Source organism: Benincasa hispida, chromosome 10 (assembly GCF_027475165.1).
Source record: "Benincasa hispida cultivar pf3 chromosome 10, pf3_genome.v1.1, whole genome shotgun sequence".
NCBI lineage: Eukaryota > Viridiplantae > Streptophyta > Magnoliopsida > Cucurbitales > Cucurbitaceae > Benincasa > Benincasa hispida.
In genome coordinates this window covers 27,698,159-27,713,074 of record NC_143487.1, presented here as the reverse complement: position 1 = coordinate 27,713,074, position 14,916 = coordinate 27,698,159, and the positions used below count along the sequence as shown (strand labels likewise).

The window sequence follows — 14,916 nt, the reverse complement described above, 5'->3', positions numbered from 1 at the left end:
TTTTGTCTTCAAGTGTCGAGCTAGCATCTGAATTAGTGTTGTGAGGAGCGTTGTAATGCTACAAGCATTGTTGAAGTGTGTTGAATTGTTCCACTTAAGGGGTAAAGTGGTAATTTGTCTTGGATATTCTTCTTAAGTGATTCTTTGGTGTCGTTTGGCTCGAATTAGCTCCAAATCTTTCGAAATAACTCCTTATGAGTTGGATTGGAATTTACCTGTCAAAATAGATATTTTAAGCAAATAATTGAAAAATAATTGAGGAAATTAGTACTAATAAGATAGCTATTTACAAGACCTATCATATCCCCAACTTAAATCTTGGTCATCTTAAATAAGTCAAAAATAGAAGTATGCCTTGAGCAAATATGGATTGTTTATTGTTTATTCCAAGTTTTATTCATTTATTCAAAATTGAGTATACAAGTTGTCACATTTTCATCCTCACATTCAAATGGTCTATACATTCACTTGTCTTACATAACAAATTGATTCTCATCTCTTTTCTCAACAATCAAGGAAGTAAGGATATAAGCAAACATTTAGAAATTTAAAGTTTTGCTAACAAAAGATTGAAGCTTATTTTGAAAAGAAAGAGTCTTTTCTTGCAAAATCATAAAAGTAAAGACTACCTAGTTTTAGTTTACTTAAAGGCCTAAACTAATAGAAAGGAGACATCCAAGTCTTAATTCCTCTTTGCCCTATACTTGCCTAGTTATCGGTCTAGGATATGGCTAACTTGCATTGGAGAGAGGCAATTCTGATACAAGGGTGCCTTTTTAAACTCATGCACACAAAATGTATTTAGCATTTCTTTTACCTAGAGAGATAGCTTTCACACTCACACCGCCAGAAAATCGCTTCTTTCTCGCGGGCCCTGATAGAAATACAATGAAGGTAGCTCTTTTCACCTCTATCCATGCACACACACACGTTAGTAAAGGTTATGTTACTTTTGCAAATTTGCTTTATTTTTTTTCATGCTAGCAATTTTTTTTATAGATTACGCCCTTTTTATTCCTCTTTGTCTAGACTTGCTACTCTAACAAGATGGTTGTTCTTAGACCAAAGGTTGTCCTATTGGGGTAACAAAGAAAATTAAGTAGATATGACGTTTCTAAGAGTTCTAAGATTCTAAAAAGATCTAAAAAGCTAAGTATTCGATTTTTTTATGAAATTAAAAGGAAAAGAAAGTTTCTTTTGAAAGACGAATTTCAAAATTTTCTGCCCAAAATTTTGTTTATAGCCTTACTTGAAAGAGTGCGTCATCAAAGTTTCATCGATAAGAATCAAGAGATTGTGTAAAACAAATGATACATAGAACAAAGTGAATGAGATTCTTGAACATGCAAACATGCATTTATTCAATCATGAATTTATTGCATTAAAGAATTCAATGGTCTTTTGGAACATAAAGAATTCAAAGTCATGTTTTTTAAAGAATCAAATTATGCTATCAAGATGAATCAAAGCTTCAAAATTTTCAAATATGTTAGAACAGCATCACAAAATCTATGTAATCAGTCTAAGTAATCAACAATCTATTAACCCGAGCTCAGATGCTTGTCATTATAAAGCGAAAATTTTTAGTGAGGCTCATTTTTTAAAAAAACAAAGAATAACATGAAGAATACCAACAAATATGCATGCAATGTTTCCCACTCACAACTTAAAGATGGAACATTATCCTCAATGTTTAGAATAAGAAAATGAATTCAAGAAACAAAAAAGAAGGGATGTAGAGATAAACTTCCCTGGTTTTTGTTATTGATCATTTATTTTCTTGAGAGAGACTTTTCTTGCTTTTGTTTTTCTTTTCCTGAGAGCTTCTTTTTATATATATATATATATTTGATAACCTACAAAGGTAATAAAAAGAACCAATTATTCTATTTATTAGTAAAAAATATGCAAAAATAAGAAAGAAAGAAAGAGTAAAGAAAAATGAAAAAAGAAAGAAGAAAATTTGTCTTGTCTTTGCAAATTTTTAGCGAAGAGGGGTGTCATATATATGAGGGGTTAGTCAAACACAAGTCCAATTGGACTTGGTTTACATGCTCTTCATACTTGAAGATTTTTCTTATTGCAAGACTTTTTAATTCGACTGCGCCATAAGAGAAAATATTACTAATTTCAAAAGGACCTAGCCACTTGGACTTGAGTTTTCCAGGCATTAATTTTAATCTAGAATTGTAAAGCAAATCTTTTTGTCCAATTTTGAAGTCCTTTCTTATTAAGCCTTTGTCATGAAAAAATTTGGGTTCCTCTTTATAAATTTTTGAATTTTCATAAGCGTCTTGTCATAATTCTTCTAATTGTTGTAACTCTAGGAGTCTTTCCTTTTCTGCTTGGGTTATATTCAAATTACATTGTTTTACCACCCAAACTTTGTGTGTCAACCTCTATTGGAAGATAGCATGCCTTGACATATACAATTCTATACGGGGTTGTTCCTATGGGCGTCTTAAAAGTGGTTCTGTAAGCCCAAAGCACATCATTAAGTTTAGAACTCCAATCTTTTATTTTCAGGTTACAATCTTTTCAAAAATATTTTTTTCACTTCTCTATTTGAAATTTCCGCTTGGTCATTTGTTTGACAATGATATGGGTTGCAACACAGTGGTGAATTTCGTATTTTCTCAATAATGTCTCTATGGTCTTATTGCAAAAATGCATTCCTTGGTCGCTTATGATGACCCTAGGAATTCCACATCTAGAAAAGATGTTATTTTTAATGAATTTCGAAACAATAGAAGAATAATTTGTTCTAGTGGGGATTGCCTCGACCCACTTGAAAACATCATCTACTCCAAGAAAAATTCACAAATAACCAAACGAAGAAGGAAATGGACCTATGAAATCTAAGCCCCATACATCAAATATTTCACAAACATGAATGGAATTGAGAGCCATTTCATTTCTTTTAGACAAAGATCTAGATTTTTGGCACTTTTCACAAAACTTGCAATAAGCATACGAATCAGCAAAAAGAGAATTCCAGAATAGTTTTGAATATAAATTTTTCTAGCAGTTCGATTTGGACTAAAATGACCTCCATATACATGTTCATGACAAAATGACAAAACATACTCAAATTCTTTGTTAGGGACACATCTCCTAATGATTTGATTCGAAAAAAATTTTCATAGATAAGGAGGATCTCATACAAAGTATTTAGAGTCACTTTTTGGTTTAGACCTTCTAAATGAAGACATGTTAAAGGGAAACTTACCTAAACAAGGTAATTTACCATGTCGGCGTACCAGGATAGGAAAGCAGTTACCTCGAAAAGGTGTTCATTAGGAAAGTTTTCTCTAATTGGAATTAACTCTTCTTCTTGCACGTTTTGACTTAAATGGCCGGCCACTGAATTCTCGGATCCTTATTTGTCTTTGATAGTTAAGTTGAACTTTTGCAAACGAAGGATCCATCTGACAAGTTTAAGCTTTGATTCTTTCTTCGTCATGAGGTACCTAAGAGCAGTATGGTTAGTGTAAACAATTACTGGAAAACTGAGAATATAAGATCTAAATTTATCCAAATAAAAAATTATGGAAAGAAATTATTTTTCTATTGTTGAATAATTAATTTGAGATGAATTAAGCATTCTAGATGTGAAATAGATCACATTGCACTTCTTGTCAAATCTTTGTCCTAATATCGCCCCTACTACTAGGTTGCTAGCATCACACATGATCTCAAATGGCAAGTACCATCGGGATGGTTGAAGGATTGGAGTTGATGTCAACTTCTCCTTGAGTGTGTCAAAGGCTTCCTTGCATTCCTTATTGAAATCAAATATGGCATCTTTTTGAAGTAGGCTTGACAAAGGGGTGAAACTTTTGAAAGGTCTTTAATGAACCTCTTGTAGAACCCTGCACTACCAAGAAAAGAGCGCACTTCCCTAATGTTTTAAGGATAGGGAAGGTTAGCTATCACATTTATTTTTGCTTTATCAACTTTTATGCCTTTAGAAGATACAAGGTGCCCTAAAACTATTTCGTAAGAAGCCATGAAGTGACATTTTTCATCATTCAAAACTAAAATTGTTTCTATGCATCTTTTCAAAATAAAACTCAAATTGTGCAAACAATCTTCGAAAGAATTACATACACAGTGAAATCATCCATGAAAATTTCTATGCACTTTTCTATATAGTCAGAGAAAATGCTCATCATGCATCGTTGAAATGTACCTGGGGCGTTACATAGCCCAAATGACATTCTTCTAAATGCATACGTACCATAAGTGCAAGTAAAAGTATTCTTTTCTTGATCTTCCTGTGCTATTGATATTTGATAAAATCCAGAAAAATCGTCAAAAAAACAAAAAACCCCGGCTAACCGTCCAACCATTTGGTCAATAAAAGGTATAGGAAAGTGATATTTTTTTGTTACCTCGTTGAGTTTTCTAAAGTCTATACACATTCTCCAATTGTTTTGCACTCTCATTGGGATCATCTCACCTTTATCATTTTTCACAATGGTCATCCCGATTTTCTTCAGCACCATATGTATCGTACTTACCCATTGAAGTAGCTTGAGGATTTCCTTGGGCATAATTTCTTTCATGGTTGGATTTAGTCTTCTTTGAGGTTGAATGGTTGCTTTAGCTCCGTCCTCTAGAAAGATTTTGTGTATGCAAAGGGAAAGGCTTATCCCTTTGATATCATCTAAAGTCCAACCAATTGCTTTCTTGTGATCCTTCAATGTTTCTACTAGTGAGCAATCCTGAGAAGATGTGAGTTCTCTAGATATGAACACAGGAAAGACTTTTTCTTCTCATTAGATTCCACAATATCACCATTAGAAGAATTATCATTCAAATCAAAATCATTTTAAGTAAAGAAAGAGTCCATCGAAGAGTCATCATCGTCAAGATCAATTGAAGGGGCAACCAAACAATCCAAATTTTCATCAATAGAAAACAATAATTCATCAAACACATTGCATGTGTCTATGGAACAAAGAGACAAATATTCCTTAGGGAATTTCATGGCATCATAAATGTTGAAGGATTTTACCTATCCGTAAAATTCTACTGATAAAGACCCTTTATCTACGTCAATTCTAGTTTTTATAATTTTCATGAAGGGTCTACCAAGTAAAATATTAGAGAAAGAAGTAGAGTATGGTTCATTCATTTTTAAAATGTAAAAACCAACAGGAAAGATTAATTCTCCAACTCTCAACAAAACATCCTCTACTATGCCTAGAGGTTGTATCTATGACTTATCAGTTAGTTGTGTGCAAACATTTGTTTTTTTAGGCCATTCAAATTAAGGTCTTCATAAACATGAAAAGGCCTGAAGTTTATTGAAGCACCTAAATCTAGCATAGCATGAGTGATAATTCTATCTCCTATTTTGCATGGCAAGGTAAACATTCCTGAATTTCTACAGTTTTGGGGCATGGCTTTTTTAGCAAAGCCTACATTCTTGCTAACAGTTACTCTCTCCTCTTCGTTCCCTTTTCTTTTCTTAGTACACAAGTCTTTTAAGAATTTAGCATATCTAGGTATTTGTTGAATAGCATTAAGCAAAGGGATATTAATTTGTACCTTTTTAGACATCTTAACAAGCTCTAGGTTAGTATCTTCGACCTTAGGTCTTGTAATCTACTAGGGAATGGTGCCTTGGGTACACGCGGCTCTACTTTAGGAGGAGAGTAATCACATACCTCGGGAAAAATAGAAGTCTCTTTTGGCTAACTTACATTGCTCTCTTGATCTTTCATTACCTTTTCTTGTTTCTTGGAAGGAGATTGAACCGAGGTTGCATCTTGAGAGAATAAGTGGATTTCCTTACTGATTCTTAGAGTGATTTCATTAACATTTGCATGCTCTGATTGAGCGAGGAGCTTTATGGATGATTTACTCTTAAGCTTACTTATCGTAGTTACAAGTTGCGTGATTTGTGTGCCCAAGTTTGAGAAGCCTTGTTTAGTTTCTTGTTGGAAAGATTTTGTGTCTTGTTGAAGTTGTCTAGTTTTTTGTTGAAGTTATATGTTGTCCTTTTACAAATTGTGGAGTTCTTATTGAAATTTCAAAGAGTGGCCAACAACATATTTCACTACATCCTCGAGAGACATTCCTGATGAAGATTGATTCCGGTTCTCGTATTGCCCTTGATAACCCCATTTGAAATTTGGATGATCTTGCCACCCTTGGTTATAGGTTTGCCCGTGGGGGTCGTACTTCATATGGAATCCTTCTATTTCATTCACTTGAGATTGACTTGTGGGTAAGCTTCAGTGGCACGTCCAACCACACCACATGCTCCACATCTTTTAACTTGGGGAAGTTCCCCTTGAGCAACCTGAGTAAATTATAGCACTGGAAATGAGTTATCTTCTTTCGCTTAACTTAGGGTTGTTTAGCTGCTTAATTTGGTTAAATTGATTATTTTGTAGGACTCAAGTTTACAAGCAGTCGGATTAAGCATTAGAGACAAACGACGGTAAAATGACGAAGTTAGGAGCTAAATTGATCGAATGAGGAAGGATGCTGCCTTGCCGAGCATTACAACGCTCTCATTAATCCTATGTCCAATGCTAGCTCAATGCTATTGGAAAGAATGCTCGATTGCAGGACAACATTGCAATGCTTCAGAGATGCCTCAATGCCATTGCCGCACCGCTCGTCAACTCTACCCTCCAATGCTCTAGGACAGAATAGGAAGCATTGCAATGCTCCCCTAGAGCGTTGCAACACTATGTGGTTTTACAGACATTCAACCTCAGCGTGCGCAACATAGCGTCAAGACATCATTGTGATGCTTGCCTGACGCTTGACCAATTTGCATCGCAGCATTGCAACGCTCTTCCTAGCATTAAGACGTTGTGGAGTTTTATAAAAGAATAATTTGGGTCAGCCGGTTACATCATACCGAGTACACCCAATCTTGAGCGCCGCCACTTTATTCCAGCCTTAATTTAGCTCCCTTTTGAACCAAAATTCTATAAAAATTTCTTCCCATTTGCAATTGTTTTGATTTCGAAGATGTTTAAAGGCTAAAGGGTAAGAACTTAGCTTGGGTTAGTTAGATTAATTTCGTTCCAATTCGATTCTTGAGAATTGTATTGTAATTCTGTGAGTTTATTATAAATTTATGAGAATTTATCTTGAGCATATTCTTCAATTTTTGTGTATGGGATAATCTGACAAATTAACTATGCATGTTTAATTGATTGCTTTGATTGACCCTAATTTGTAATCATTAGTTAGTCGTCACCTAGAAGCATGAGTTAAGTTAGTTTGTTGTGTTAAATTGGGATTCCATTTAGCAAGCATTTACTTTCTAACTTAGATAAATCTCACTTAATTAATTGGTTAGACAATGGAAGTCAATTAATTAGCTAAGCATTGCCTTGAATCTTAATGCGTATTTATTGATTTATTGGTTGAGGATTCTCGCTTTTCTGTTAGTTAACTTGGGTTAGGATTCTAATCGAGTAGGCTAAGTTTTAATTCTAATATTCTCACGCATCTTTTGAATAGTCCATGATAGAATTAATGAGGGATGAGTTAAACCATAAATACCCAAGCTAAGTATTTTGTTCGATTGATTATTTACACATTCACTTGCATTGGGCATTTTTTGTTTTTGCAATTTTATTTCACAATTTTTCACAATCCCCCTCCTTGGTTACTTCCCACAAGTTCCAACTTTTAAGGAATCCAATTCAGCTCTCTATGGTTTGACCTTGGACTTGCTAATTGTACTACTAGTTAGAGGGGTTAGTTCGTTGCATATAAATTTTAATTGTGTATGCACGGGTTCATGGGCGACGGTGAATATGGTGGCCGACCAAATTGGCACTGTTGTCGAGGAGCCAATGGAATCCTTGATTCTTGAAACTTGTAGTGTCTATCCTTGCTAATTGATTTTCTCTTTTGGTGTATGACCCACACTCCCAAAGGTTCTAGACAATTGTATTTTTGCAGAGATTTCCAGGGAGGAGTAGAGAATCAGAAGAGAGAGGAGATAGCAAGCTACGCTTGATAGAGATATTCGTGTTCAGAATACATCTGGAAAAGAAAATGTTCTTGAGAATTTTCTAGTAATGGCCGAACGAGAAAAGATTCTCAAGGAACTTACAACACCTGACTTCACTCAACAGCTGCTGTGCCTTGCCTATCCTAAGACAACAGGTAACTTTGAACTTAAATCTAGCTTAATTCACTTACTTGAGCATTTTCTGGTCTACAAGGCAAGGATCCGCACAAACATTTGAAGGAATTCTATATGGTGTGCAATGGAATAAGACCTAATGGGGAGACCTAGGAGAAGATAAACATGAGAGCATTCCCATTTTCATTGAAAGGGATGCCAAGGAGTGGCTCTATATTCTTCCACCTAGGAGCATCACGTCATAGAAAGAATTGCAGAGGCAGTTCTTGGAGAAGTTCATTCCAGCATCTCAAATTGCTAATATCAGAAAGGAGATCTACAACATCATGCAGTTCGATGGGGAGACCCTTCATGAGTATTGGGAACGATTCAAAAAGACCTGTGCCAAGTTTCCCCATCATCAGATCTCAGACCAACTCTTGATCCAATACTTTTATGAGGGACTAGTGCAGACTGACAAAAGCAGCATAAATGCAGCTGTAGGAGGAGCCTTAGTCAATAAAACTCCAACTGAGGCAATGAACCTAATAGCTACTACACTAGCAAATTTTCAACAGTTTGGAACCAGAGTTGTAGTCAGTGTTAAATCCGCCAATATGGTAAGTGATCTTATGAAAGAAATATTTGATATAGTTTCTATTGTAGAGCAGCTAGCAAAGGTGGAGATTGGACAACACATGACTGTTTGCCAAGTGTGTCACGGAACTGGCCATTTAGGTGACGTTTGCCCAAGTGCTTTGCAAGGAGCAATGCATGAGGTAAATGCCATCAGAGGCTATAATTTCAATGGGCAAAGTAGAAGGCGGGACCTATTCAGTCAAACTTACAATCCTGGGTTGAGAGACCACCCAAACTTCAAATGAGGAAGACAGAAAAAGCAGGCTCAGCTTAGTCATGGAGCTCCGTTTGGTTTAGATATATCCTTAAAAGATATGGTTAAAAGTCTTGTTGATAATCAATTTAAATTTTAGAGTGCCATTGATGCTTTGGGGACACAAGTTTCTCAACTAGCCACCTCGATGAGTAAATTGGAGATACTCTTGCAAACTCTCATCTCAATCAGAATCAAACCCTAGAGAAAATGTAAGTGCAATCCCGTTGAGGATTAGTAAGAAGTTGGAGCGACCTGTTGAGTCAAAGGAGCTAGAATTGGAAAGCCTAGGAATTTCTTCTTCGAATTCAACCATCTTACCACCAGAAAACAAACATGGAGTATCTTCTCACCCTTATCCTCCTTTAGATGCATATGTGCCTAAAGCGCCTTTTCCTTCCAGGCTTGCAAGGCCAAAGGAACCAATGGTTGACAAGGATAAGGAGCTTTTAGAGATGTTTAGAAGGGTGGAGATAAATATTCCTTTCCTCGACGCTATCAAGAAAATTCCTAAATATGCCAAATTCCTAAAAGAGCTTTGCACGAGGAAGAGATAACCCAAAGAAAAGGAGAGAATGGTGGTAAGTCAATCTGTGTCTGTGATCCTTCAGAAAAACTTTCCTAAAAAACAAAAGGATCCAGGTATATTTTCTCTCCCTTGTATCATAGGAAAAAATAAAATTGATAGGGCATTCTAGATTTGGGTGCATAAATAAATATTATGTTTTATTCAATTTATCAACAATTAAAATTAAAAGACCTAACTGAAACTGGAACTGTGATTCAATTAGTTGATAGATCTTTTATACACCCATTAGAAGTCATAGAGGATGTCCTAGTTCAGGTCAATGAATTGATTTTTCTTGTTGATTTCTATGTTCTTAAGATGGAAGAGCCCACATCTATCTCATCTACATCCATCTTGCTTGGGTGGCCTTTTATGAAGACGACCAAGACTAAGATTGATGTGGATGAGGGAACTTTGTCTATGGAGTTCGATGGTGAGTTGGTTAAGTTTAATATTTCGATGCTATGAAATCTTCCACCATAGGGTAAATACATTCTTTGTGCCAGATTGATATGTTTGACTCTCTTGTGCAGGAGGTTACATGGGACGTCTATGACAATGATGAGGATGACCTGGGAGATTTGATCCCACTTGGAGAGCTTGCCACCTTATCTATGATTGAGCCGGTAGGTATGCCCTCATATTCTGACGATGAATCTTCTGACAAGGTGCTTCCTTCTATTTTCCAGGTACCTAAATTGGAGTTGAAGGAGCTTCCAGACCACCTAAAGTATGCCTATTTGAGGGAAGCTGAGACTTTACCTGTTATAATTTCAAAGAAACGAACTGAGGAATAAGAGAAGCAGTTGATTGAGGAATTGCAGAAATACAAGCTGACCATTGGATGGACGTTTACTGACATAAAAGGTATTAGCCCCACTGTGTGTAAGCATCAGATTTCTTTGGAAGATGGAGCTAAGCCTTGTCAATAGCCCCAACGACGTCTGAATTCTGTCTTGAAGGAGGTAATAATGAAAGAGGTCTTCAAACTCTTGGATGCAGGTATTATCTATCCCATTCCTGATGGTGAATGGGTTAGTCCTATTCATGTAGTGCCTAAGAAAACGGATATTACTGTGATAGAAAATGATGAGAGTAGTCTAATTTCTATTAGGGTTCAAAATGGGTGGAGCATGTGTATAAATTTTATAAAACTAAATGTTGTAACTAGAAAGGATCACTTCTCCATTCCCTTTATCGATCAAATGCTCGAAAGGTTAGCTGATAAGCCTTTCTTCTGTTCCTTGATGGGTTTTAATTTTCTATCAAACCCCGATTAACTAGGAGGACCAATAGAAGACGACCTTTACATGTCTCTATGCTTTCAAAAAAATGTTGTTTGAACTATGTAATGCTCCTGTCACCTTCCAGCGTTGTATGATGTCCATATTTTCTGAGTTTATTGAAAAATGTATGGAGGTTTTTATAGATGACTTTACTGTGTATGGAGACTCATTTGTGGACTATTTGTCTAATTTGTCTAGGGTGCTAGAAAGATGTATTCAGTCTAACCTGGTTCTTAATTTTGGAAAATGTCATTTCATGGCCTCACATGGCATTGTATTAGGACATATAGTATCTGAGCATGGCATAGAGGTAGACCCTGCCAAGATTGATGTTATTGCTAAGCTCTCTTACCCCACAAATGTGAGGGAGGTTCATTTGTTTCTTAGTCATGCAGGTTTCTATCGCAGGATCATAAAAGACATTAGTAAGATTGCTCAGTCAATGACCTTTCTTCTTCAAAAGAATGTGGCCTTTGATTTCAATGATGACTGTAGGAGAAGTTTTGATGTGCTAAAGAACGCCTTGTCATGTACCCTAGTCATTTAGGCTTCTCATTGGGATCTTCCCTTTGAGATTATGTGCAATGCAAGTGACCATGCTGTAGGAGTAGTGTTGGGGCAGAAGGTTGACAAGAAACATCACATCATATACTACGCTTCGAAGACCCTCAACCTGGCTCAGTGCAGCTACACCATGATAGAAAAAGGAGTTTTTTTAGCAATTATTTTTGCTTTAGAAAAATTTTTCTCTTATATTTTAGGATTTAAAGTTGTTGTCTTTTCTAATCATCCAGCTCTGTGCTATCTGATGTCAAAGAAGAAGTCCAAGCCTAGATTGCTAAGGTGGGTTCTTCTCCTCAAGGAGTTTAACCTGAGACTTCAAGTTAGAAAGGGATGCGAGAATGTTGTTGCCAATCACATAAGCAGAATAGTAGCTGATGAAGGTTGTCTCAATTCTAATGGAGACTTCCCTGACCACACTTGGCTGCAGGCAGACGGTATTTCCATGACTCCTTGGTACACTGATATTGTGAATTACTTGACCACTGGTAAGTTCCCTCATGGAATGAATAGACATAGACAGGATAAAATCAAAAGTGAGTCAAGGTATTATGTTTGGGAGGACCCTATTTTGTGGAAATTCGTTCTGATTAGATAGTTAGAAGGTGTGTCCCTGATGACAAGTTCTTTTCTGTTCTAGAATTTTTTCATAAGCATGCATGTGGAGGACACTTTAGTCCAAAGGAAACGCCAAAAAAGTCTTAGATTCTGGTCTATATTGTGATACATTATTTAGGGATGCATATTTTGTCTGTAAAACGTGTGGACGGTGTTAGAAATCTAAAGGATTGTCCCGTAGGAATGAGATGCCACAATTCCCTATTCTTTTCTATGAAATATTTGATGTTTGGGGGATTGACTTTATGGGGCCTTTTCCTTCTTCTTGTGGGTATAAATACATTTTTATTGGCAATGGATTATGTTTCCAAATGGGTGGAAGCAAAGGCCACAGTTACTGATGATGCTAAAGTGGTTGTAGGTTTCTTGACTAACATTCTATGTAGGTTTAACTTCCCTAAAGAAATCATCAGCAATCAAGGATCACACTTTTGTAATCAAGTCATTGCCTCCTTATTGAAGAATTATAGTGCTCAACATCGTATTGGCACCCCATACCACCATCAAACTAATGGGCAGGTGGAGGTGTCCAACAAGGAAGTAAAGACCATTTTGGAAAAGGTGGTCAACTCAGGAAGGATTGAAGCCTTCGACATGACGACGCTCTATGGGCTTATAGGACAACCTTCAAGACTTCTATTGGGATGTCTCCCTACCGAATGGTTTATGGAAAAGCTTGCCATCCTCCAGTTGAAATCCAGCACAAGGCTTATTGGGTAGTCAAAAAGTGCAACTGGGACTTAGAGGCAACTGGGGAGACTAGACTTCTACCGCTTCAGGAGGTAGAAGAGCTCAAGTTAGAGTGTTTTGATAATCTTGATTTATAAGAAAAAAGAAAAGGACCTTCATGACAAAATGATTGCACCCAAGGAGTTTCAGGTAGGACAAAAGCTATTTCTATATAACTTTCTATCACACCCCCTTCTGAGCCCACCTCTTAGAACCCAAGAGGAGTCGTGAGGACGGCAGATACCACCCTTTTTTGATACCTACTACCCATTTGAACCTCTTTCACTCATTACTCTTTTAAGCCAAGGATATAAACAACAACTGTTTAACTATACTCATTTTATTACAAAAAGTATAACGTTTATACAACTCCCAAACTTAATTACAAAGTTTACTTCAACAACTCTAAACCCAGAAGTATGGCCGTGGCGTGGCAGACTTTGACCTTAGCAGCACCCTAGAACTCCTCACCTTTTACTACTTGGGAGAAAAAAAAAAAGAATGAGCTTTAAGAATCTCAGTGAGTGGTAAACAACTTCTAGAGTCTATTTCAACTCATAATAATACAAACATATCACAACTATGAGGTTAACATTCTAACCTCAGTCTTGAATGAGACTATTCTCAACTCTACCTATACACATAGTAGATAGTTGAGCTGATACTAATCATAATGAGTTTGTTCTCAACTCTACCTACACAAATTATAGATAGTTAATTGATACTAGTCATAAACGCATACTCTCCTACGTTCCCTATGTGCACATAGATCCCCACTTATGGGCTCAGAAGCTAGGCCTGCCAGCCCTCTAACCATCCCATACGAGGCTCTTCTCACAGGCTCAGGAACTAGACCTCTCGGTCCCATATCCATCCTGTGAGGTTCTGCTCCGGGCTCAGGAACTAGGTCTATTGACCCCCTAACCATTCCGATCAAATATTCTCAATCTCATTCTAATTACTCATGCACAACATAAGAATATACATATACTTTAGAAGATATGCTTAAGATTTAAAGAAAATACCACTCACCTTGGTTAGTAGGAACCTTTCTCTTTAGAAGTTCCTTGGTTTCCTCGAGCTCCCTTTTGAACCCTAAATTCCAGATTCAACTTCAAGCTCAAATTACTTATAGTTTCAGACCTTATTTTGAGCCACTTCCTTCTACAAATAGGTTTAAAATGTCTTAACTTACATACTTTAACATCTCAGCTCACAACTCCTCGTGGTTTGGCCGAAATCCTCAAATCATCAAGATTGGTCCAAGCTTACCCGAGAGCTTGACCTTTCTGTCTTTTCTTCACTCTCCAGACTGATTCCTTTAAGCACAAAACACACGAGTAGTCTTGGGGAACTCCTTATTTCAAATTGATGCTACTTCAAGACCTCACTGTCCGATAACATCTTCTCCTCTTGGAACCACTTGATCAATGCATGGTTTTTCTACCAACGCATACCCTCTTTGATCAATGCAAAGGTTTCTTTGAATCTGCCCTCAAACACTATTCCTAATGTCCTTTGGGAAGAATTCGTGTTATGAATTGAAGAGAAACCCTGAGGTGCTATTTATAGGCTTTAGGAACCGATCCTCATCATCTCTTAAGGCTTCCAACGCATGACACCTCCTACTAAGAAACTTTTGGAGTGTCTGCACTATGCTTTGCCACCATCTACTTCTATGCCATTCACCTACTTCCATGCCACTCACCTACTTGCATGAAGTTTGAGTTGTCTTCCTCATGCAAAAGTCTTCCTTACATGAAACTCTATTTGTCCACCTCCTACTAACTCAAGCTCAACCTCTTCTTGGTTTAGCCACTTGTCCAGATGAATTCTTCAACCCATAGCTCTCTAATCAACGTATCACTTATGCCACACTTGTTAGGACTGGTATCCTAATTCTCCCGGAGTCTCATAGTTTGTAAACATTGTACACATTGTTATTATTAAAATAAGAGTTATTTTATTTGCATTTACTCATATCCTAACAAAGATCCATGGTTATTATATGTAAGCTTAAGCATGTTTATGAGATATAGAAGTGGATCGTGTCTTAAGTAATAACCTAAAAAGGTTTGTAGTATAAGGACAAAGGAGGGATTCCTTATCCTGGTGACATTACAGATACAACCTGCTTTGTAGAGGTTTACAAATG

General features: G+C 36.7%; 1 protein-coding gene across 1 annotated transcript; it reads left to right on the top strand.

Annotated features, from left to right (window-relative positions):
• The first annotated feature begins 10,538 nt into the window (after positions 1–10,538).
• On the top strand, positions 10,539–12,752 carry LOC150033235 (uncharacterized). The gene is made up of 4 exons (XM_090306332.1): positions 10,539–10,783; positions 11,052–11,248; positions 11,615–11,902; positions 12,151–12,752. Exons 1-4 carry the CDS (start codon positions 10,539–10,541, stop codon positions 12,750–12,752), a joined length of 1,332 nt encoding a protein of 443 aa, XP_090162458.1.
• The last annotated feature ends 2,164 nt before the right edge of the window (positions 12,753–14,916 follow it).